Consider the following 23278-nt stretch of genomic DNA (forward strand, 5'->3'; position numbering starts at 1 on the left):
ATATATATTTTTGGAAGGAAAAGGCTGAGAATTATGAATGGTATATTAAAGTAGTAAGAATAAAATTTTAAAACTTAGACCAAACATATTTAGTATAACTGCCTCTCAAAGAGAATTGCTAATTTGTATAATGCTTTTCCTAATGAGATGGATGTAAAAGGTAACAGTTAGACAGTTGTTTTTACGTTGTTTAACTTTAGAATTACGACTTTTAGTTTTAAACACAGACTTTGTCAGTTATCGGATCACCAATATGTAATAATATTCGATCCAGTACCACACACAAAATGCCGTCATTATTGCAGTTATCTGACTAACTAGTGTTGGTGTTTCCTATGTATCTTAGGTAGAAAATGAGCGATTTTACCAAGTTTTTGATCGGTTTTTTAAAAACCAAGGGTTGTAACAGATAAAAATATAAAAATTACTAAATTCGGTGCAATATGTTGGCCTCACCGGTAGTGAACGGTATGTAAACAAGTCGTAAAGTTGAGGGGTTAAGGTGTGAGGTTGACTTTGGTTGGCCAAATGACCAACTATCACCTTTGCTGTTATTAAATACTCTTTAGATGGCTAGACGTTATTTGTACATTCAAGCACGGAGATTTGCACAATGACGAAATACACTTTGCCCATTCGTGGAAGAGCTGGAAGGCTCATTTGTCACAATTTACTGGTAGAACAGTAGGATCGCAATGCAAAGAGAGGTGGGTGTGAGGGGAAGATTTATCACTGAATATATCATTCTTTTTGGTTTTTACAGTGAAATCTACTATTGTTGTTGTTCTCTTAGAAAATATTCAATAAAATGTTAAGCTTGATTCACCGAATTCATTGGTAAACTGAAGCCTAAAATTAAAGTCTGTATTTATTGTGTTCTGTTTATTTTTAAGAAAACATTTTAATGTAACCAACTTTTGCGGGGAAATATCTTTATATTGTTTGCTGTGATTATTCCTGAGTGAGGGTACTCAGCCGATGATCTGGGGCTAGTAGTCATGGAGGCTTTTTGTGGTCTGCCTGTGACTCGCAATTAATAATAATAATTAGCTTTAATTATAATTTTTACTGAAGATTTTTGGTAGCTCTTCTGGAAGAAGTTACTACATAATGAAATCGATCATTCATGATGATCTGTTTTTAATAATTGTGAATACTATGATTAAAGAACTTAAAAATATAGTTGCGCTTGTAACTGAGTAGTTATCTAAAACGTCACAACATTCACGTCACAACTGGTGTTATCCAGTTGAGTAATGGTCTTGTGTGGTATATGTATTTGTTGTTCATATTGGTCGCCTTGGGAGGTATTATTAAGTGTTTGAAAGATTTATTCTGCGTGGATATCTACAAGACTTTTGGTGGATTTTGATTATAGAAACCTAAATTAGAATTTTTGTACGAGCATAATTTTACAAGTTATCACCTTGTAGTTCATTATTAACAAAATGAAACGTTAAAACGCTTCATGTTAAAACTGCCTAGTCACACATGAGCATCTTCCACTCCCTAAAGGCAGTTTTGGCTGGGTCATTAGAAAATCAGGGTGCGTCATTGATAAACGAAATATGGTACACTTTTTCGTGCTACAACTCAGCAGATGGAAAGCGTAAGTGACGCCATTGTCCTGACAATCCTACCATGGTAACGTACACGTAGTTTAAACTATGCACCTGTGTATATTAGTGGACAGCCTCAGGGTGATCTAGTTTCCTGTGAGTCAAACATTAACAAAATATCGCAAAAAGCTTTGGTGATGAAAACATCTCCAAAGAAGAAATAAGCAGAAAATATTCAATATGGTTGTCAAGGTAAAACATACTATATGTTTACAAAAGGAACATGTTGGTATTAATTATAGAGCGTAAATATTAAGTATGTTTATAAATAAAAACAACAACAACAAGTAATTGATGACATTTGCGACATAATAAAATGGCTAAATTTACTACTAGATCAACTGCTGAAATTGTGTCTGTGTATTAACAGAGAGGGAGGAAAGAAGCCATACGCAGACATTTTATGTTTGGATAACAATCATTTCGGTTTTATTATTATTGTTCGGGATTGTAATATTTGCAGTACAATACCTGAAATTTAACCACTGTTAGGAAAAACAAAACATTTATAGTTAGTTTATGTAATATAATGATGTTTGATATATGACGTAATGTTGTGTATAGTTTTGTCATAGATACAGATACCACTCATTGATGTTTTGTTTTTTTGGTCGAAGACATTGAATATATATATATATATATATATATATATTAAAAGACGAAATGTGTGTTTCTTTGTACCTGAACTCCTTCGAGCCTATTGGGTCAATCTCAACCAAAATTTGTATGGAAACACCATGAACTATTGGTAATGTCCCAAGGAGGTCAAAATTGAACTTAACCCTATTTCTATTTCGTAAAGCCTGTTGGTTAATTACTCTCAGCCTATTGAGTCAACCTCAAACAATCTTAGCAGGTTGAGGCTTTAGACAATGTTGAATATTATAAATGGATTCAAAGTCAAAGTATAAAAGTTGCTGGATTGTTTCTCAAAAGACTATGCTTTTCTCATGGTCAATGAGATGTAGGGTGGCTAAAGGCTGGATCACCTCAAAATCTTTTTGTTGATAGATGGAAAGCAAACTGCAAATGTTGTTTATAAAGAAGCTTTGTTATAATTTTAAGATTCTGAGATAAAGTTTATGTTCAAGTTATTACTTAGAAATATATGATTTCTATTAAACTTACATTGTTTTAAATAAGTTTAAACATGTTCTGTCAGTTGACGGGTATTTCAGCTAGTAATATAAAAATTTCAAAACTTTTAAGATTTGCACCTGCGCACATTGCTCTTGTTTTCTCCTGTTGGTGATATTTTCAACAAGAGCTCTAGTACATCATATAATGGATAATTTTTATCAGAGCCTTACGCATGCGTATTACTATCTCATCTAGAATACGGTAGAACATTTTGTGAGTTTTTTTTCATTGTAAAAATACATTGTATGTAACTTAGTTTTCAATTCTACTCCCACGTTAATAACACGTAGTATGAATAAGTCCACATTTATAATTACTTTTCGAATGGTCCCCAGTGGCACAGCGGCATGTCTACGGACTTGCAGTGCTAAAACCGGGTTTCGATATCCGTGGTGGGCAGAGCACAGGTAGTCCATTGTGTATCTTTGTGCTTAACTTCAAACAAACTTTTCGAATGGCAAACAATAACATCAATAATTTATAGGATATAATTTTAAATCAACATTCGAAATGTAGTTACGTTATTTTAATTCCCTTATGAAATACTGCATGATATGTATATTCTCTACTACCTTACAGTTATACATTTAATTTAAAACTATAGGAAATTGCATTAACAACACCCGAGGAAGCAACTCGCTTTGTAATGTAACTTTTATCAAACAAAACATGAGTTTTGTAGCCAAAATAAAATAAAAAAACTACCGTAGTCTTTTCTAATTAATTCTTCTCATTGTGCATATAATATGCATGCATATTACTATTCTCTAGGATTAAAAATGGCATGCGTTTTGCTTTATCCTGTGCATTATACACCTCTAGGCCCAGCTTTGTTTACTTTTGACTAATCATGTGAAGTTTTCCAAAAAAATTCAGTATCCCCTATCCTATTTTTGTTTATCAATTTCATTAAGATTTGTGCAAGTGTTTTTAGTGTGATTAATGTGATGAGGAAAGTTTAGTATGTAAACTTCTCAAAGTTGGATTGTCAAAAATGTAATACCTACTTTGAAATGGTTTCAAAATAACACGTATTTCGACATTATTCGCCACTAAAATAAGCAACTCCAAAAAATTGATAACACCAAGTGCAGTAGCGAACACTGGGCCGAGCGCTTACATTGCCAGCACGTAGAGAACACGGCTAGCAGATTCTTGCTTTATCTCTCGCAAATTTTAAATATGTATACTACTACTTGCGCTAGCAGCACGAAGCAATGAATTCAATCAGCGTCTGTTTAGCTGAGGCAGTTGCCTAATACCTTTTTTACAGATGACTTAGGTAGAGTGTTCATGATGGACAAAAAATAGTTAAATTTGGCAGCAACTATCTAGTGCCGAGTAACATTTGAGAAGAAAATCTTGAAGGACTACTCTACAAAAGCGGAAAGGACGACGTCTTTCATCTTCAGGACAGCTTGTACTTCTTCTTGGTAGTTGTTTAGATTCAAAGAATAGTTCCGTTCACGATAGTCTTTGGGCTTAATTTTTTTTAAAACTTTCGCGCTTGTCGGCATCGGGATTTAGATTTTTGCAGTTCTGAGAGGGTCAGGTTCGCCTGTATCTCTTTCTCCCCCTACATTTGTTTGATTGTTATTGAAGAGTATTTTTCTAATTACAACATGAGGATCACAGGTTGTGCTAATTGCATGTACTCTGACCCCTTTCCATGTATAGTAATTAATCGAGAAAATATTCAATATGAGGAACACACTTTCTGTTAGTTCATTATTGAGCAAAAATCACACACATCCTGAACAGTTCCAGTTGTGTTTCACATATTTTTCTATTAGTTTAATTACTGTACAGCGTTGTACATAAAATACCCTTTTCAATGCTCACTGAGTTAAATAAGCCAATGATGTTATAGTCTTAGCTAAAGGTGACCTTACTTTATATTGTATTTCTAATACAGAAATTAACTGACGATAGGTGCTTAGGGCTAATTTCATCAAGTATGCAAAAACGGTTTAATTCACAAAATAGGTCATTTTGATGCTAATTTTTTTGAGAAGTAATTTAGAGAACTATATATGAGTCTATCAGATAGTGTTTGTATGTTTGCATATTTATGTAGGAAGGCTGGAGATGTGGACCTTGGTACTCGGTAGGCTGCTGTAAGTATTGCATTCGATATTATTCGTAGCTTTCTTCCGTGTATGTTTTGTGTTAATTGAAGCTAGGCATGCGTATTTTATAATTGGGTGGATGTATGTTTTATATATTTTGAGTATATTGTCGGCTGATATTCCATTGTTTTTGCCCATTAGATACCGTACCTAGTTCGTACGTTGCCAAACTTTTTTTTTGTTTGTTATTTATATCTTTAATCTAGGTTAGCTTCTGATCGTACATCAGACCAAGGAATTTAGCTGATATTGTCGTTTGGAGGAGTGTACCATTTCAGGGGATATATTTTTTAGTTTTGTTAGTTTTATAAAAACTACCGGTTGATTTTTAGGAACATTTATTTTGATGCGGTATTTTTGACAGTATTCTTCTGTTCTATTTAATTGTGGTTGTAAATTGGTGGTAGCTATTATTGGGGTCGGTGCACTCTTCCAAATGGCAACATCGTCTGCAAATTGCAATGCATATCCATAATTTGGGTCGTCTAGGGACATATTATTGACATACATGATGAATAAAATAGGGCTAACCACCCCTCTTTGAGGGACATTTGCCTTAGGAATGAAATACTTCAAATAGTCCGAGTAGGTCCCCTCTACATTAACTCTACATTTTCTGTCTTCCAGAAAATTGGATAGCCAGCGAATAATACCGCGCGGTAGTTCTAGTTCTGACATTCTGAACCTGAAACCATTATGCCATACAGTGTCGAATGCTTTTTCAACGTCGAGAAAGCATGCGACAGTGCATTCTTTTTTATTGAAGCTGTCTGCTATGGATTTTGTTAATCTAATTAGGTGATCTGTTGTTTGTCTGAATTTTCTGAATCCGTTTTGAATTTCCGGTAATTTTGATGTGACCTCTAGATAAGTAGAGAGTCTGCTACTTATTATTCGTTCTAGAATTTTGCCTAAGCAGCTGGTCAGGCTGATCGGAAGGTATATTATTAGGTTTATTAGCTGACTTTCTCTCTTTAAGGAACATCAATACATTTGGTTGCTTCCAAGAAACTGGAATGTATCTAGAATTTAACGATAAGTTTAAAATAGCCGTTAGGTGGTCAAACAATCTGAGTGCCTTTTTTGAGGAGTGTGACACGTTTTTTTTTTTAATTTAGAATTTAGAGCTTAAAATAACCGGAGATGCTCAGAAATAGTAAGAATTTGTCAGAGGTTTATATGATATTCAGGAGGATTGAAGTGGATGTGACGTGATTGATTGACGGTTATTGTAACATGGTTGGTAGAACGAGTGATGATTTATCCATGCCACAAACTGCTGATTTCTAGGTCCGAATTTATGTTTAACGATGGTTTCATTGTTTTAATATAGAAAGATTATTTGATTTTTCTTGATGTCCAGATGTTATCTGAGTCGATGTGTCTGTAACTGCCCGAGTCTATTTTATGTCCAGTCAACATGACATGTTCTGCCAAGGTGAAGCCCATACTCTTATTCTTACCCCCAAGTGTCTTCCTGCTTCTCCGGTGTACGTCTGTTTATAGGAACATGGTATTCTTAAGAGCATTTTTGTGTTTGTCATCAAATGTTCTTGTTTAGTTTTGACAAGGACAATTCCGAATGTTCTCTAAGAATTCCATTTTATCTTCTCACTTAGGTTTTGCACACACGGAAGGTAAATAGTGTTGGACTTATTTTTCTTGTTTGTTGTTGTATCAGGTCGTATTTTTATGTTATCCAAGCTGTTACTGATGAAACTATAGGGGTGCTTGATCTGTGTAAAACAATATATGATTGTCGGCGTTCGGTTTTGATGAAGTTTTGTTGCAGATGTTTCCAGCTCTCTTGTTCAAGCGCTTAATAATACTACGTTTAACAAACTTATTTTTAATTGAAAATGCATATTTATTATTGAAAGCATGTCACACCAGCGATGAAAGAGAAAGAACATTGATTAATAGATAAATAACTCATTTCTCCTCTTCATCTGGTCACCGTCGTTCTCAGGGCTCAATTCACAAAGAGAAGATGTCCGGTTCTTTTTTGAGCGTTGTCATTCTTAATATAAGGTCCTTGATAGTGTGTGTAATATTAGCAACATCTTGATTTGCACATGACTACCCTGTATAAGTTGCATTCCTTTAAAGGTTAAGTTAAATAATAATGATTACAGAATAAATGTCCCAGGTTGATTAACACAAAAACACGCGATATCTATCCAACAAACACTTTAAGCGAAAAAAAACAAAAAAGCCAAAATTAACTTCAGCTCAGTTGGTAATGTCTCATAAACAACAAAATAAAGCAACTTGGCATTACTCACATGATATCATTTTATTCATTTGCTGTAAAACTTGCACTGAGTGTGGCTCCTAATTCACCAGAGAATCATCACTGAATTACATTGAAGAAAATGGGATGTAATGATTTAGGAGTTAAACTTGTAAATTCAGTTTTACATCACAAAAATAAAATGATGCAATGTGCGTAATGTCAAGTTGCTTTATTTTACGATGTTTATGAAATATCACCCACTGTTTCAACTAAAGTAGTGTTTGACTTTTTTCTTTTTTCGCACAAGCGTTTTTGGATGGATTTGAGTTATGAAACTTGGATTAAAACCAATGGCAAGTTTCAAGATCGAAAATATAATTTAACATTCATACCTAGCAATATTTTGTAAAGTGCCAGCACACACCTTCCTTCTTCGAACCACAAAGAGAAAATAGAGTAGTGAGCGAGGTTACCTTCTGTGGTGTAGTTTATGTTGTTTGGGTGACGTAATAAAGACTGGTAACGTGGTCTGACTCGTTTTGGCTAAATATATTAGGCTAAATCATTTTAGTTTAATAGTTCAACAATGTAAACAAAATAATTAGAAATTAACTAACATAAAAAAATCGTGAAGGAACTGGAAAGTGTTTCATTAAAGAATAGATGTGGTAATTCCAAACTTTAGTGGTATAGTAGCGCAAAATGGATTTTTACTGGCAGAGTAGGAACTCTGTGTACAGGTACCAACGTGGCGTGTGCACAGCTGCTCAGACAACACCACAGGTGAGTCTTTCCTCTTTTTACTGTAGTCAATTGGCAGGTGTTATGCGTTTTGTATAAATTTTGGGTCTATTGGTTTAGAATCCAAAACTTTTGCTTGTTGCCTGTTGCTTTTATTCAAGATAAGATCATTACTTCGGAGCGAATTCATCATATCAAGAATTAAAATAATTTTACATAGTAGCTGTTATAGAAGTTGTATTAAAGGTTATTAGTATCGTAATTTAAATATCAGTATAATCTTTTAACTATATAGTGGTGTGAGTGGTTAAAACAGGTGACACCTCCAGGCGGTCTTCGCCCCCTTTTGGGGAAAACAGGCATAGAACAAAATGGATGTTATAATTGACAAAGCGAAATGGAGTGTTTGTGGATGTATAATGTATATATGATTCTATTTTGGAAGGACTCAGTCTGTGTTCCATGCTGTATTATATATCGATATCTATTAGAAATACTCAGATTCTTCATTATTTTCTGGTTAATTATAAATCAAACGAGACAACTTTCCCATTAAATCTGTTACAATCCGGATTACTTTAAAACAGTTTCATTGTATTCCTCATAGAAACACTAGATCGATTCCTAAAAGGCTAGTTTTCAAGATAACTTTTTAAGCATTAAAACTAGATATTTTGATTTATGTTGTTTGGTTTGTTTGTTTGGAAGTTAAGCACAAAGCTACACAATGGGCTATCTGTGCTCTGCCCACCACGGGTATCGAAACCCGGTTTCTAGTGTTGTAAGTCCGAAGATACCACTGTGCCACTGGGGGGCATGTTGTTTGGCGATCTCGTGTAACTGGTGTGACAGCAGATGTAGGCAACCCAGTTCCGACAGAATATTTCAGTATTTCCACTGTAGTTCTGTGGCACAAATTATAATTATGTCTTCTACCTACCATTAGAGAGCGTCAAAAGGATAACATAGATAATAATATTATCTACATACAAGGCAAAAACAAGTTCCAATACCATTATAAAAAACTGAATGTACTAGAAAGGGTGCTAGAAAATTTAATTTGACAGCAATTTAAAATTGTTAATAATAAATATACAAGACAATTGTAGGCCTAGCATGATTTCAAATTCCTTTAAAAGACGTTCCTTATCACCAACCCCTCACGCAGTTACTGATTTTCGTATTTTACACTATGTAATGCGTATTCCATACAAATATTTAACATAAAATAGGATTTGTGTGTAAAATACAATTGTATTTTTTCGGTAGGCCAGAATGTTCTTGTTTTCTTAGCATATAAATAACAATGAAATTCTTGTCCGATTATAATATTACATGTACTAATAAATAATTATAACATATTTACTGTCAATTAAACTTGCGCTGAAAAAGAGCGTAAGAGGACTATGGCTATCAGGATTTCAGTAAATATTTACTTTTGAATGTCTAACTGTAACCACCTGGCCGTGGTTAGGGTGCTCGACTCGCAATCTGATGGTCGCGGGTTTGAATCCCCGTCCCACCAAATATGGTCGCCCTTTCAACCGTGTGGGCGGTATAACGTGACGATCAATCCCACTATTCGTTGGTAAAATAGTAGCCCAAGAGCTGGTGGTGATGACTAACTGCTTTCCCTCCAGTCTTTCACTACTAAATTAGGGACGTGTAGCTTTGCGCGAAATTCAAAACAAACTAAACTATCTGTGTCTAACTCCGAATTTCAAACTTAATATATCCCGTCCTTTTTTTTTTTTTACGTTACCAAGGCGTGTTTATTTGTTACAATTTTCAGGTACTTTTCTAACTGTGATTATAATGTGCATCATATTGCATTAGACTTGTTAGCACACGTTTTTACAGTATGTGTATATACAGACCCAAGAATACTATCAAAAGGAGCCGTACAAAATCGTAAATTATACGGGTAACATATGTACACAATCTGTGTTCCATACTATAATATTACAGTGAAAAAAATCGGTTCTTGATCATCCCCAATACATCGAGAACAAATAAATATATATAAAACTGGTGATAAGACTGCCGATTAACAAGTCTCTACATGTTTTGTTGTTGTTTCTTTGTGAAGTAAATGTTTTGTCAGTTCCCGTTTTAAAATATCCAAGATAACATTTGGAGACAATAGCCTTGTGAGAATTTGAGGGTGTGTTTAAATGAGATAAAGCAAATAAAGGATTTGTGATTTAAGTTGTAGAATACACGTGAAATTGTCCTGTCCCAAATAGGGATTCATTATCTGAGGCCAGCGGTTTGTCATGAAATAGGACACAGAAGAATACTTTGATGTACTCGTTGATATACAATACGAGGTATTTTAGTCCGTTGATTTATACAATACGGAAGTCTGTCATTCATTACGGGAGAACCTCTTGTCTGCGAATATGAACTTTGTATTAATGCAACTTGATTCGCTAAGTGTTATTAACCTTTGAAAAGGCCTTAACAAGAACTGCTTGTATTATATTCCGTGAGAAAATAAACGTGGTTGCAATGAGTGATATCAGGCAGTTCCATTGTTGAAAACTATGGACGCCAAGTATAACTTTGCAATTTAAGCAAAATTGATATGTAACTTGTGTATTGCGTATTTCGTTGGTCCTTTCATCTCTGGTACTCAGGAAAATTATAAATCGACTCTTCAGTTTGTAATGCCATTACTAATTGTATGTAAATAGGCAAGTTGGATGAGAAATATACTTCTTGAGGAATTCAATGAACATGGAAATTATTATATCCCTTTCGTTGTATTAAATATCTTGTTTATTTATTACATTTACACTCTATTTGTGAAATATGCACGATATTTACAAATGTATTAAGTAACATTATCTTCTGATCAGACCAAGCTCTGTACTTCGAGTGAAACTGAAAATCAACCTGGCAATAAGCTATTCAAATATACTTTTCTTACGTGTATACTTGTAACAATGCATTCTAATCTTTATATCAGTTGGGTGCTCTCACTATTAACGACATTTTTGGTCGTAATCCCAATAATATTTCAATAGGTTCGACCAGCATAAGTGATTTAGTTTAGTCTTAAGTACATATATATATAAAGCTAACGATGCAACTCAATCTTTTTAAAATAAAAGTAAATCCAATTAATATTTTATGTTATTAAATCTACGTAAGTTTGTCTAAATAAGTATGTTTCAGTAGGGGTAGTTACTACTAAGTGAAAGAAGAAGCTTAAAGACAAACTTAGAATTATCATTGCTCAGTTTGCAAAGTATCGCACAATTCGTTGCGGTCGCTACAGTGGATTTTCTATTTTCTACATAGATACCTTCTACGCTGAATGTTATCTTCGTCGTTGGACATCTCATGCCCATTTTTGCAATCTGAATTTGAATTCTTCTTCTAATTTTTATGCACATCGTTCGGTTTCACCCTAGAACGACAAAACCAATGAAATTTGTTATAATACTTTTATTTATTTATTTTTTTTTGTAGAAAGAGCTAATCATTCATTGGTCAAGATGTAGGATATTTTTTAATTCCTCGTCATTGAGAGATTGTTAATGTATGTGTGGCCCCCAGTGGCACAGCTGCATGTCTGCGGACTTGCAACGCTAGAAACCGGGTTTCAATGCCCGTGGTGAGCAGAGCACAGATAGCCCATTGTGTTGCTTTTTGCTTAACTTCAAACAAACAAACAAAATGTGTGTATGTGTAGTTAGTAAATCACAACTTATATTCACATAGACTAGCCTGTAACCTCAAGTTCAGTAGGCTTAGGCATACATATGGTAAGGCTGAAGGCTTGTAGGTTATGACATCAAAATGCAGTACGATTGGTTGTAATTGGCATTTAATGTGAAATAATTGTAATTTTAATATATTTCGACACAGCATCTAAAGTTGTAAAGTTAAGCTCTTTTTTTTTCACAAAGGATCCCATGTGCAAAACTCAAGTGAAGTCGTAAATAATTATACTTGTATATTGTAGTTACATAATCTTCTACACATCACATTAAGTCCCTAGTAACTTCAGGCTTGATTAACCGTATTATACATTTTTAACATGAGTATGCAGGTTTGTTTTCTATATAAACGGATCGTCACAAATACAAACAACATGAAATACTGCCCCTTTTTGGAAATGACTAGCCTATGTCACCGACTTAATTTCGTGTCAACAGGTCGGTAGGTGAAATATCACGAGTCTACGCATGCGCAAAGTACACAGCCAATTCTCTCGAATGTCTTGTTTCTATCGATTTGTTAAGCACTGTTATTGAGCGAAAAACCTCTTTTGCAAAGACATAAAACAAAGGGTACATAGATGAAATCCTATTATAATCTTTTCTTAATGGAAATCAAATAATGTGTCAATAAATAATAGTGTAATTTAGAACTGAGAAAAACTGTTATTGATTTCCCACGTTATGAGCTTACACCACTATGCTATTTAGTGTTTATAAAAATCGGTGTAACAAACACGTCTCGCCAGAAACAAAAGAAAACCTTTATTTACCACATGGTTAAAAAACAACAACAACATTGTTGTCTGTGTTCTGTTTTTATGTAGCGTTGTTAAGAAAACTTGAAACATCAGTGACTAAATGAGCCATGCCATGAGCCAAACACCGATAATGCTTCTGTCTTGTGACCCATGCAGGTTCAACGTTACCATAGTTACACCCAGCAGCCTGTGTAATCGCGTTACTCGAACTAATGGTGTTGTGTACTCTCGGCTGTGTCGCTACAAAACACTGCAACAAATGATCACTGACATTAAAAAAAACTTAAATTCGTCTATATTTCATGGAATTCAGTTATATTTACCGTGGGAGCGTTCAGAAACGTGCTCAAATACCGGATAAACATAGTCTCGTAATTCAAAATTACTTATTAAGTGTCAATAGCGACTCATTAAGTTTTTTCTCTTTCTGTTTGTGTTTTAATTGGATGTTTGGAGTTCGCTTTAGCCGCATCTTGGCCTCTGAGAATGTAATATAATCAAATAATTAACTTTAAAACAGATCTATGAAAGTTAAACAAGATGTGATATATAGGCTCATGGTTTAGTGGCAGTTGCTTACACTTGATTTCAAACTATAAGCTTATTTTATTTCTACGTCTAACAAGCAATTATAAGTAGAGTTTGGAAAATAAAATTTATTTAGCCGAAGTCCTTTCTTTATGAAGGTTTCAGTAATTCATATGAGAGACAAATAAGCTGTTAGGAACTAAGACTAGTTCATCGTGTTTTTGATTAGAACTAACAAACTACATTCCGAAGAACTTCCAGGACGGTGTTGTTAAGGTAATAATAGGCGAATCTTACGTTAGATTGCAAACGTAACATTTGATTATATATATGCAGGGAAGTTATTTTGTTTACTTGTTATTATGCTCGCTCGATAAAAAAGGGGTAGTTTTACTAAACTTTGTATAAGACTTAAAACATGCCTGGGTATAGACGAAAATAAGATATATCTGTATATTAATCGTATTATGTACAGATAAAATACGAGCACTCGTACAAAGCCAGAACTGATTGATAGTCGCATGATTCAGTGCTATTAGTTTGTAGCGTTTACCAACCTATAGAAAGAAGCCTTGCCCTGACGTCAAGAAGTCACGTGGGCTTTGGTTTATTCTGCCATATTGGACATTAAATGTTTATATTAGTCCTAGGTAGAAAATGTATTTTTTTTATAATTTTTTTGTGTTATCTAGTGTTGAAAATCATCTCGGTTGTGTGCATTGTCAAAGACAATATTTACGCCATTGACAGCATGTAAATTTTTATCGAATATTGTATTGCTGTTTATCGCCAGAGCGGATATTTGATGCTCAATTTGGCGACGTGGAATAAAAGTTTTATAACCGCTTTTGATGTGTTGCTACAATGCCGTATGATTCAAGTTAAATTCAAGGTGGTGGAATTGCCGTAGGAAGCAATTTTGGATAGTTCAGACAATTGTTACATTGCAATTTCTAGGGAGTATGCCCCCCAGAAAAATCTTAAATTTTTTGCTATGAAATTGAATCTTGAGCAATTTTAACTACAATACTGCATACATACAATGTAATATATTCAGTTAAAAGAAGCAAGTTTTAATACATATGTTGTAGCTATACATACCATGAAAACGTGGTCAGGCCTTGGCCTGACTGGCCGTACCGCTTCCTTCTTCCCTGAGTGCTAATGAATTATGAAATTCCTGATGTTGTTACACCATTTTTACAGTTTGAATTTTATTGAATACATTTAGGCTACTAAAGAACAAACCTGAATCATAGTTCAATAATTTCGAAGAAAGGATATGCTCACGTTCCAGAAACTGGTTTATAAGTTTTAGCATTTATTCTTGTAAAACGTATAAAACTTGGGACTGAAGAAGTAATTATGTAGATTAGTGATTTTCAAACTGTGGAGCTAATGTCGGTAATACGCGATAACATGTAAAATTATAAAATTTACAATTTTGAACTTCCCATGTACATAAACACACTACTATCCTCACTTCTAGACTCGCCCTCCGCCTACATAGATTTGACAGTGTTTTCCTTCCTTCATGGGTCGAGCATGACAAGGTGGTTAGGGCGCTTGACTCGCAATCGGCGGGTCGCGGGTTCGAATCCCCGTTCCACTAAAATGGTCGTCCTTTCAACCGTGGAAGTGTTATAATGTCACGGTCAATCACACTCTTCGATGGTAAAAGAGTAGCCCAAGATTTGGCGGTGGGTGGTGATGACTAGCTGCCTTCCCACTAGTTTTTCGCTGCTAAATTAGGGACGGCTAGCGCAGAAAGCCCTTGTGTAGCTTTGCGCGAAATTCAAAAGAAATCAAAACCAAACTTTATTTTGGCACAAGTTCAGAATACGTGGTGAGATGTTTGTCAGTTTGAAGGAAAGTTTGGTCAATTTTAAAGTGTCTACCGTTTTTTTTTTAATCTTATTATCCTTATCTTGGTTCACCCACTTCGTTCCAATTCTATTACTTCATTTATTTTTAATACTTACGAAATATATATAGGCGAGTGTTAATTACGGTCCATAATACTGAGGTAGAGTAGGAAAATATTATATAGGCATATACAATTTTAAGCTGTAGATGTTGGGCCAATGACGTCTTCTGATAAAGATTCAGTATTCGTAACTTAACTGTAGAACACTGATCTCTCTAGCGGGCCACACCGGGTGTTCAAAAGCTTAATTCGTGGCCCGCTTTATAATCTCATATTGCAAAGGTAAGAAAAACTGTACTTGGGTAATGATGCATGCTTCAACAAGCTCAAGCCTGGTTCTTGGCTTTACGGTCTTGATCTGAAGTAGCCTAGTGTGGAAAAGAATAGAGGACCTTTGCTGTAGAATGATGAACTAGAACAATTATTACAAATACTAAGTCCCAAACCTTATTACATCAGTTTGGTGCATTATAAATGTTAACGCCGAGCCACAAATCAAATCACATTTGAATGCTTTAATTTTAGGTAACAACAGTAAGGTTTGTTTGTTTTGAATTTTGCGCAAAGCTACACGAGGGTTATCTGCGCTAGCCGTCCCTAATTTAGCAGTGAAAGACTAGAGGGAAGTCAGTTAGTCATCGCCAACTCTTGGGTTACTCTTTTTCCAACGAATAGCGGGATTGACTCTCACTTATAACGCCCCCACGGCTGAAAGGGGTGAGCATGTTTGGTAGGATGGGGATTCGAACCCGCAGATTGCGAGTCGAGCGCCCAAACCACCTGGCCACGCTGTGCCCACAACAACAAGGACTTATAATACTTTAGCATACCTCAGAACAGTGAAAGTAAATGTTAGACGTAAGAAAAACAGCTTTTGTTTGTTGATTTTTGCGCAAATTTACTTCAGTAATATCTATGCTAACTGTCCCTAATTTTGAAGTGATAAACGAGAGAGATGTTAGCTACTCAACATCACCCACCGCCAACGCTTCGGCTACTCTAATCGAAAAATAGGATTTGTCCATCACTTTTATAACGCATCCACGGCCCCAAAGTGCTGGAAAGTGATGCAATTCACGGAACTTGATATCCACAATCCAGCACACAGTCGTGTTATTTTATTTTAAACAAAGAAGTACAGGCTGCATGTGATATCCGTATTATCTTTGGTTTTCACTTGAGTTTTTATTTTGTTCCTTCAAACAAGTCACGTGGGAGACGTGCTTAACTGGTTGACCGATCGACACACCACAAATTCGTGCGTCTTTACATCCAGTCTGTACTGGTAATAAAAGGAGAGCCTACGGGCAAAAGAGCATTACCAATATTACGTTAAAAAAATCAGCATGCGCGCAGATGTTCATCAAAATCAGTATACACGGAAATAAATGAATTGAATTTCTTTGAAACACTGCACAAAACTGGTTTTATAAAGGTATTAGATTACGTTGTTTAATGTATAACTTTAATCCAAGGTCAAGATGGAACTTTCTCTAAACCTATCTAGATCTACAAAGAAGTGTGTGTAAAATCATTAATCTTTTTTTTTTATGGATGTAATACATCTGAACAACATTTAAAATACTATTAATATAATTTTATATTAAAGGGGACGATAGAAAAAAGTACTTTTCTATATTTTCCATCAGTATATTTTGAAAGATTGCTTATAGAAAGTAATATATGTGTGAGCTAACTGAAGTTTAAATGGTTCTCAAATAAAAAGCAGGAATGCATGTTAAACTACACTGCTACGTCGTGTTCGGTTTAACACAAAGAAAGCACGCGTTGTTAAAGAAACTATCCATAAAATAGTTATTGATGAACGCAAAAGTTAAGACGCGCACGATTACACAATGAATAGTTCATAATATAATAAAAGTTGATCAACTAGTGGGTCAATTTTGTCTTCGCTTGGTTTTGAATTTCGCGCAGTGATTTAGCAGTGAAAGACTATAGGGAAGCCACCCACCGCCAACTCTTTTACCAACGAATTGTGGGATTGACTCTCACATTATAACGGTCCCACGGTTGAAAGGGGCGAGTATATTTGGTGTGACTGGATTCTAACCCGCGACCCTCAGATTGCGAGTCAGACGCCCTAACCACCTAGCCATGCCGGACCCAATTTTGTCTTCTTTATAGTGGAAAATGTAAACCCATTAGACATATTTTTTTCCTTTTGATTGATGAGAAACGTCTAAAATGATGCAAACAATTAAACGTACGACTACAACTTCGAAGACATTACGTACACAGAGGGAACCCAGTGCAGAAAGAAAAGCACCTACATCTACTATGCATCATAGACCAATGACGTTTTTAAATATTTTTAGTATGTAAACATGAGCAGGATCAATGGTTCTCAAAATTTTCAAACTTTTTTGAAGCACAACCTCAACCTTATTTTTTTAAAACGAAAAACCTAGTAACAAAAATTATTGTTTAACACTTACTCATTAAGTGAATAGAAGCTCCTGACATTGTTTGATATACACTAAAGTGCCAAAAAGGTTAGACCAGGTACTCTCAAACTAAGGGTCGCGAAGAGTTGAAAAAAATGCAAACATATTTGAGTTTTTATTGCTATTATTATTATTGCAAATACCAATATATTAAAAAAGATCTGCTTCGCCTTCGTTGTCAGCATGATGGCGCTACAGCAAAAGCCTTTTTCTTTTCTTTAGCTTGTTTCAGATTTTCACCCAGAAGCTGCACTGTGTATAGTCGTACATAATTTTAAACTGTAAGGGGAAGGCAGCCAGTCAGTTATACCCCCTTGGGCCACTGTAATCAAATAGTGAGATCTTACCGTCACTCTTACATTCGTCTTGACCCCCAAGAGCAGAGAGCGTTCTGGGGCCAATAGGACGCGAATAATACAATCTCGGATTCCCAATTTGTGCACGCTAATCACTAGGCCACGTCAGACCCTTTTTAACTATTAAATTTTTTATAATTTTTCAGAGGTATGGAACATTTTAAAAATAATCTGTATTGTAGTAACTTTTTGTTTAGGACGATACTTCTCTGTTGATTTTTAATTGGCTGACAAATGAGAATTGCTTTGGACAGAAAAAGTTTGAGCTGTTTTACAGTGTTAGATAGGCTGGTTCAAATGTTAATATTTTTTATTTTATTTATAAATCTAAACGTATGTGCGCACTCACGTACACGCATACACAATCATCAGCATAGGCTTAGGAGATAAGAACGAATGTACAATACTAGGAAACATTACATTTTCTTCGGAGGTACATACAAAAGGGGCTCAATCACAACTGTCAGCATTTCTTATTGGGTGTATTTATTTGACATACAACACACACGACAATTATATTATAATAATAATATTATACTATAGTTCCAGTGTTGAAATTGTGTACAAGTATTCTTGAAGCACACGCACATGTAAAATGAAACGCTGAATATTACGGCAAATATTTCTTGAAGTTATAAGGTGGTTAAATGTGTTCTTAAAATCTAGTATGACGAGCAAGTAACCTTGTTCTGTCATTAGTGTTTTAAAAAATGCAACTGAATATGAAATATATTAATCAAGAGAAATGGGAATGTATGCAAGAATCTAATTAAAAGTGATACATTTTGGTAAATATTAAGTTTTACTGGAATTCATTATATTTTCAGTATTCCGATAATCTTGATATCTGTAATAGTTATTCCCATTTCTTTTAATATTTTTAGCATATTAATTGGTGTGATTTCCAATACCTTCACTTATCTTCTAACCAGCGTTATTGCATTATAGGTTTGGATTCTTAGGTTCCCATTTACAAAGAGAAACCGCCATGTTACCATACGATATCCACCAAAAAGTATAAATAAAAGTAGTAGCAGTAGCTTTAGTGGGTACAGTTTTAAGTAGAAAGTGTTTTGAAAAGTATGTCAATAGTTATAACTCAACTCGGGTACATCTAATAATAAAAAAAAAGGCCCAAGACAGTCACCGAGATTGGAAATGGAAGTAGGCTTAACTTGTACTTTTGCTATCAGTGAATGCCTTCAATATTTTCGTGATTTACTTCAATATAAATATTTGTGATTTTATAAATTGTGTCGTTGCTTGGGGTTAATAGACCGAAGTCTGATTCTTAGGGGGTTAAGAGATTTTGCGTGATTATGTGGTTATAATTATATACGGTCTTGTTATGCCATCTCTGTAGGGACAACTGAGTCAATTAAGCCAAAATATTTTTTGAGACTGTTTTCGTTTAGGTGGGTTTAAAGCACATTACAAACCTTCAATTTAGCCCATTTGACCAGTCTAGAGAAACGTGATTATCAGGGGTACGTAGTTACTATATGTGTGGCGCTTAATTTGTAATGTTCAAGATAGATAAAACATGTTTAGAAATATGTTTTTGTGTAATTGTTAACTATTCTTATATTTACTTTGATTTGGCTTCCCTTCGAAATAAACGTGAGCACGTGTCTCGATTGTAATTCAAGTTTAGGAGTGTGCTGACATTTGTTTGTTGTTACATTTCCAAATGTTTTATTTAAATATTCTACTTGGTATAAATATAAACATCAAGCCAGCTATGGATTATTTGTGTCGTTACAGCTATTAACATTTCGTGCACAGTTTGGCTTTGTTAGATACATACGACCGTTTTAAGTATAGCGTGAGTGTTAAATTTAGTTATATTTAGAAGCGATAGTTTATCGCAGGTTTGTTTACGTAACTGTGCGAATCGTTGTGTAGTTCAATTGTCGTAAAATACGTCATGTTACTAGAACCTTCTGAGTTCTTTCATTATAATATCTCATAGTGTTTGAAAGTTCTAGGCCTCAGTTGGGCTATTTACAAATACACGTCCAAAATGTAGTTCAAGTTAGACAAAGTTAGTGAGAGATATAGTCAAATAGATCTAGACTGTGTGCTTTTAAGTGTAGCCGTAAAGAAAAAGAGGGTAGTGTCCCTTTAAAAAAAAGTGAAATTATTGCAGATTGTATTATAACAACAGAGTAGAGAAGAATAATTTGTCTTGTCAATTGTATTCTAAAGTAACTAAACCGACCTGTGTGGACTTTGACCAAAAGAGACGATTATTTAAAGCTATGGATACAACTGTGATAATTAACTGTGCAACGAACATTTGTATATATGTCCGACTTGTTTTAATACATGATTTTAAAACAAGTGGACTGTGTGCTGTTTGTGTATTATTTAAATTTATCGCCAACACTTTACAGACTCCTACTGTAAAGAATCCGGCCCACATACACTTAAAAACCTGACAGGTTTACTTTTAGTTTATATTGTTAAACCGTTTTTGTCTCCACATATTAAAAAACAAATAAAAATAAACATGCATGCTTTATGTTTACAGAGGCATTATACTGGGTGTTTTTAACTGAAAAGAGTTAACTTTGCTGTCAAATTGGATGGAATTTGTATTTTAATTGTGTGACTGTGTGCGTAAGTATGTGCTTATTTTTATTTATGTTTTGCTTATAGAAGTGACAACTACAATATTAAATTTTACTTTCATACTTGTCAGTTTTAGTTCAGATGATGTTCCTTCGTAGACAGCATTGTTTGTTTCGCTACAGTAAATATACCTTGGCCTAACGAGTTTTACAGTTGGCATGGTTACGCATCGATGTCGATGCCATCATTCAAATGGGTCACTGCCATGTGGCGTGTTATAAACTCAGTACTAAACTTTATTTAAGTTGAATTCTTTACATCTGCTGTTGCGTAAAAGGTAAGGAATAATGGTGTACCTTCAGGGAAATGGAGAATAAAAGCATCAAGATCGCACAAAATGCATGTACCCACTTTTTCTTTAACAAGTTAGAAGTGTTGATAAACATCAAGTGGCATTATCGAAGTGCTTAATGAAAAAATAAATTAAGAGTAGCTATATTTCGAAACATCATTAGGTGATATATGACTTTCATCAAACATAACTTGCAATGCAGTAACGTAATTTAATAAACACTCAATAAAGTCGGTTTGATTCATATTTTTTGTTTTCTGATGAGAGGTTCGAACCAAAGGACATCTCAAATTGAACGAAGGTAATCATTCCAGTATTTACATACACTTAAATACATGCGTGATAGGACACCTTGCAATAAATACTAAGCATTCTCTGCTGAAAAAACGATACGGGTCAAAGAGACTTTATTAGTTAGACATTTGGAGTCGGGCCTTAATTAACCTCATCGTGTCTTCCAACGTATTTTTGTTAATTTGCTATTTTCTCACACTTATGAAAGAGACATTGTACTTGTTTTACTTTGGTCTGTTTTTATGGGTTGGACTTGATATGATAATTCCACTTGAACTTTGAAAGATGTAGAGGTGTAAGCAGTTTCGAGTACACCCTTATAGTATATAGTTACTCCATTATCTGCAACCAAATCTACATGATAAAAGTTAGATAAAAACGAACTTACCTAAACTAAAATAAGAATTTTTTTTGCTGATTACAGAAAACAACCATGGGTTATGACCTGTATGAACAAGTATGGTATCACTTGGATCTAATAGAAAAGGATTATTTTGGTCTTCAGTTTACAGACACTAACCAAGTTTCGGTAGGTGGTGCCGAATTTCATAAATGTGAACACATGAAAAAAAAATTGAATGTAGGACATTAGTTTATTTTAATTTCATAGTTTTCATATTAAATGCTTCGCCTTGGTACAATATGTCTGGACAGTTACATTGCAAATGTGTAAATAATCGATGTTTCAAGAAGCTAGTAGCACGCTAATATGTCTAGAATAATTATACAGTATTCATATAATTAACTTAGAAACGCTTAAATGAAACTGTTAGATATTAAAGAATATTGGCTTTATTAAGCCTTTTGTTTAGAAGTTATACCACTAGAATGCCCTATAAAAATATTTTCAAAATTGTATACTGGTGTGTGTGTATGTATATATGTATAACGTATATTTTGATATAGTCACGATAAGTAACGAAACTTTTACCAGTTATTTGTGCTGGTCATTAATGTTTTTGATATATTTTTGATAATAATAATATATTTTTATTAGAAGGTTTTTAATTTCATATATGAGCTATGACAAACTGTGATATCAGATGCTCACTTTATTTTATTTTTTCCAGCACTGGTTGGATCCAACCAAACTTATCAAGAGACAAGTTAGAAGTAAGTGCGGGTTATATTGTATTTAGATGTAAGACTGATAGGTGATAGTAAATATATTTTCACAAGCTTGTACCTTTAATAAACCAATTAGCTGGACTAAAGTAGCAAAGTATTATCTTTTTAATTAATGTATTTACAAATATAGTCACGAGATATATTTTTAACAATAAATGGTATATTAGCAAAACTTTCGTAAAATATATAAATTATGTCATGATGTATTTCTCTAATTCTGTAAGTTTAAATAGTATATGATTGCATTATGTATTAAATGTTAAAGGAAGTACTTCGATTAGCATAGGTCTCACCATTTTTACCGGATTTAGGTTGTTATTAACATATCCGATAAGTGACACTTAGTTTTTGTTTTTATAGCTAATAACAAGGAGTGTTAGAAGAAACAGATAAACAAAAGTTTATTTCTTTTAAATAAACCACATCAATTTAGTGTTACAAATCCAATTGCGTTCATCAGCTTTAAGAGAACTTGTATTTGTAAGCTTGTGTATAGTTTTTTACTAACCATTAATATCCTAATATACTTTAGGTATTTGAATAATATGTGACATATTTGTCCATCATCGTTGAGTGGACCAAGAATGTGGAAGTGTTAGGGTTTGGTCCGAACTATGTGATGGTGTGACATATTTGTCCATCATTGTTGATTGGACCAAGAATGTGGAAGTGTTAGGGTTTGGTCCGAACTATGTGAGGATGTGACATATTTGTCCATCATTGTTGATTGGACCAAGAATGTGGAAGTGTTAGGGTTTGGTCCGAACTATGTGATGTTGTGACATATTTGTCCATCATTGTTGAGTTGACCAAGAATGTGGAAGTGTTAGGTTTTGGTCCGAACTATGTGCGGGATGAGGAAGGACCATGAAAGCGTATTTTCCCATTGGCGATTGTTATTCATATGACTAAAAAAGTATTGGTATGGGCAAAATAATGTTGTAGGAGAACATGTTCTGTTTTAATAACGGGATGCCTATTTCTTATAGCAGTTGTAATTAGTTGAATTCATAACGCCACAACTGGATTTTTTTTTTTTTCATAGTGGTGTAGTGAAGCTCACAGAGCGATGGAAGAAATGTAATGATAAGTAGTATCTGATTGCCCACATCTTCAGCACCATTCAGGCCCGTGCGCAGAATGTTTCGAAGGGAATTCTAGTTTGTGAGATCAAAAGTCAACACATATTGTACAAAGCACAATCATCATGCATAGCATGGTAGTGCTACGGGGATCTGGGGCATGTCCCACAGAACTTTTGGAAAAAAGTAGGTACTATGAGATTAAATCTGGAAGCAAT

The 23278-nt window shown here is 34.3% G+C and overlaps 1 protein-coding gene across 4 annotated transcripts in view; it reads left to right on the forward strand.

Annotated features, from left to right (window-relative positions):
* LOC106459389 (band 4.1-like protein 5) overlaps nucleotides 1–23278 on the forward strand; it is a 69902-nt gene that overhangs the window by 1799 nt on the left and 44825 nt on the right. For all 4 annotated transcript variants that reach the window (XM_022385860.1, XM_022385862.1, XM_022385861.1 and 1 more), the window contains exons 2-3: nucleotides 21275–21379; nucleotides 21921–21963. In XM_022385860.1, coding sequence (XP_022241568.1) covers nucleotides 21275–21379; nucleotides 21921–21963 — 148 coding nt within the window. The remainder of the gene's footprint in view (nucleotides 1–21274; nucleotides 21380–21920; nucleotides 21964–23278) is intronic.

The sequence above is a fragment of the Limulus polyphemus genome, unplaced genomic scaffold (genome assembly GCF_000517525.1).
Source record: "Limulus polyphemus unplaced genomic scaffold, Limulus_polyphemus-2.1.2 Scaffold600, whole genome shotgun sequence".
Lineage (NCBI taxonomy): Eukaryota > Metazoa > Arthropoda > Merostomata > Xiphosura > Limulidae > Limulus > Limulus polyphemus.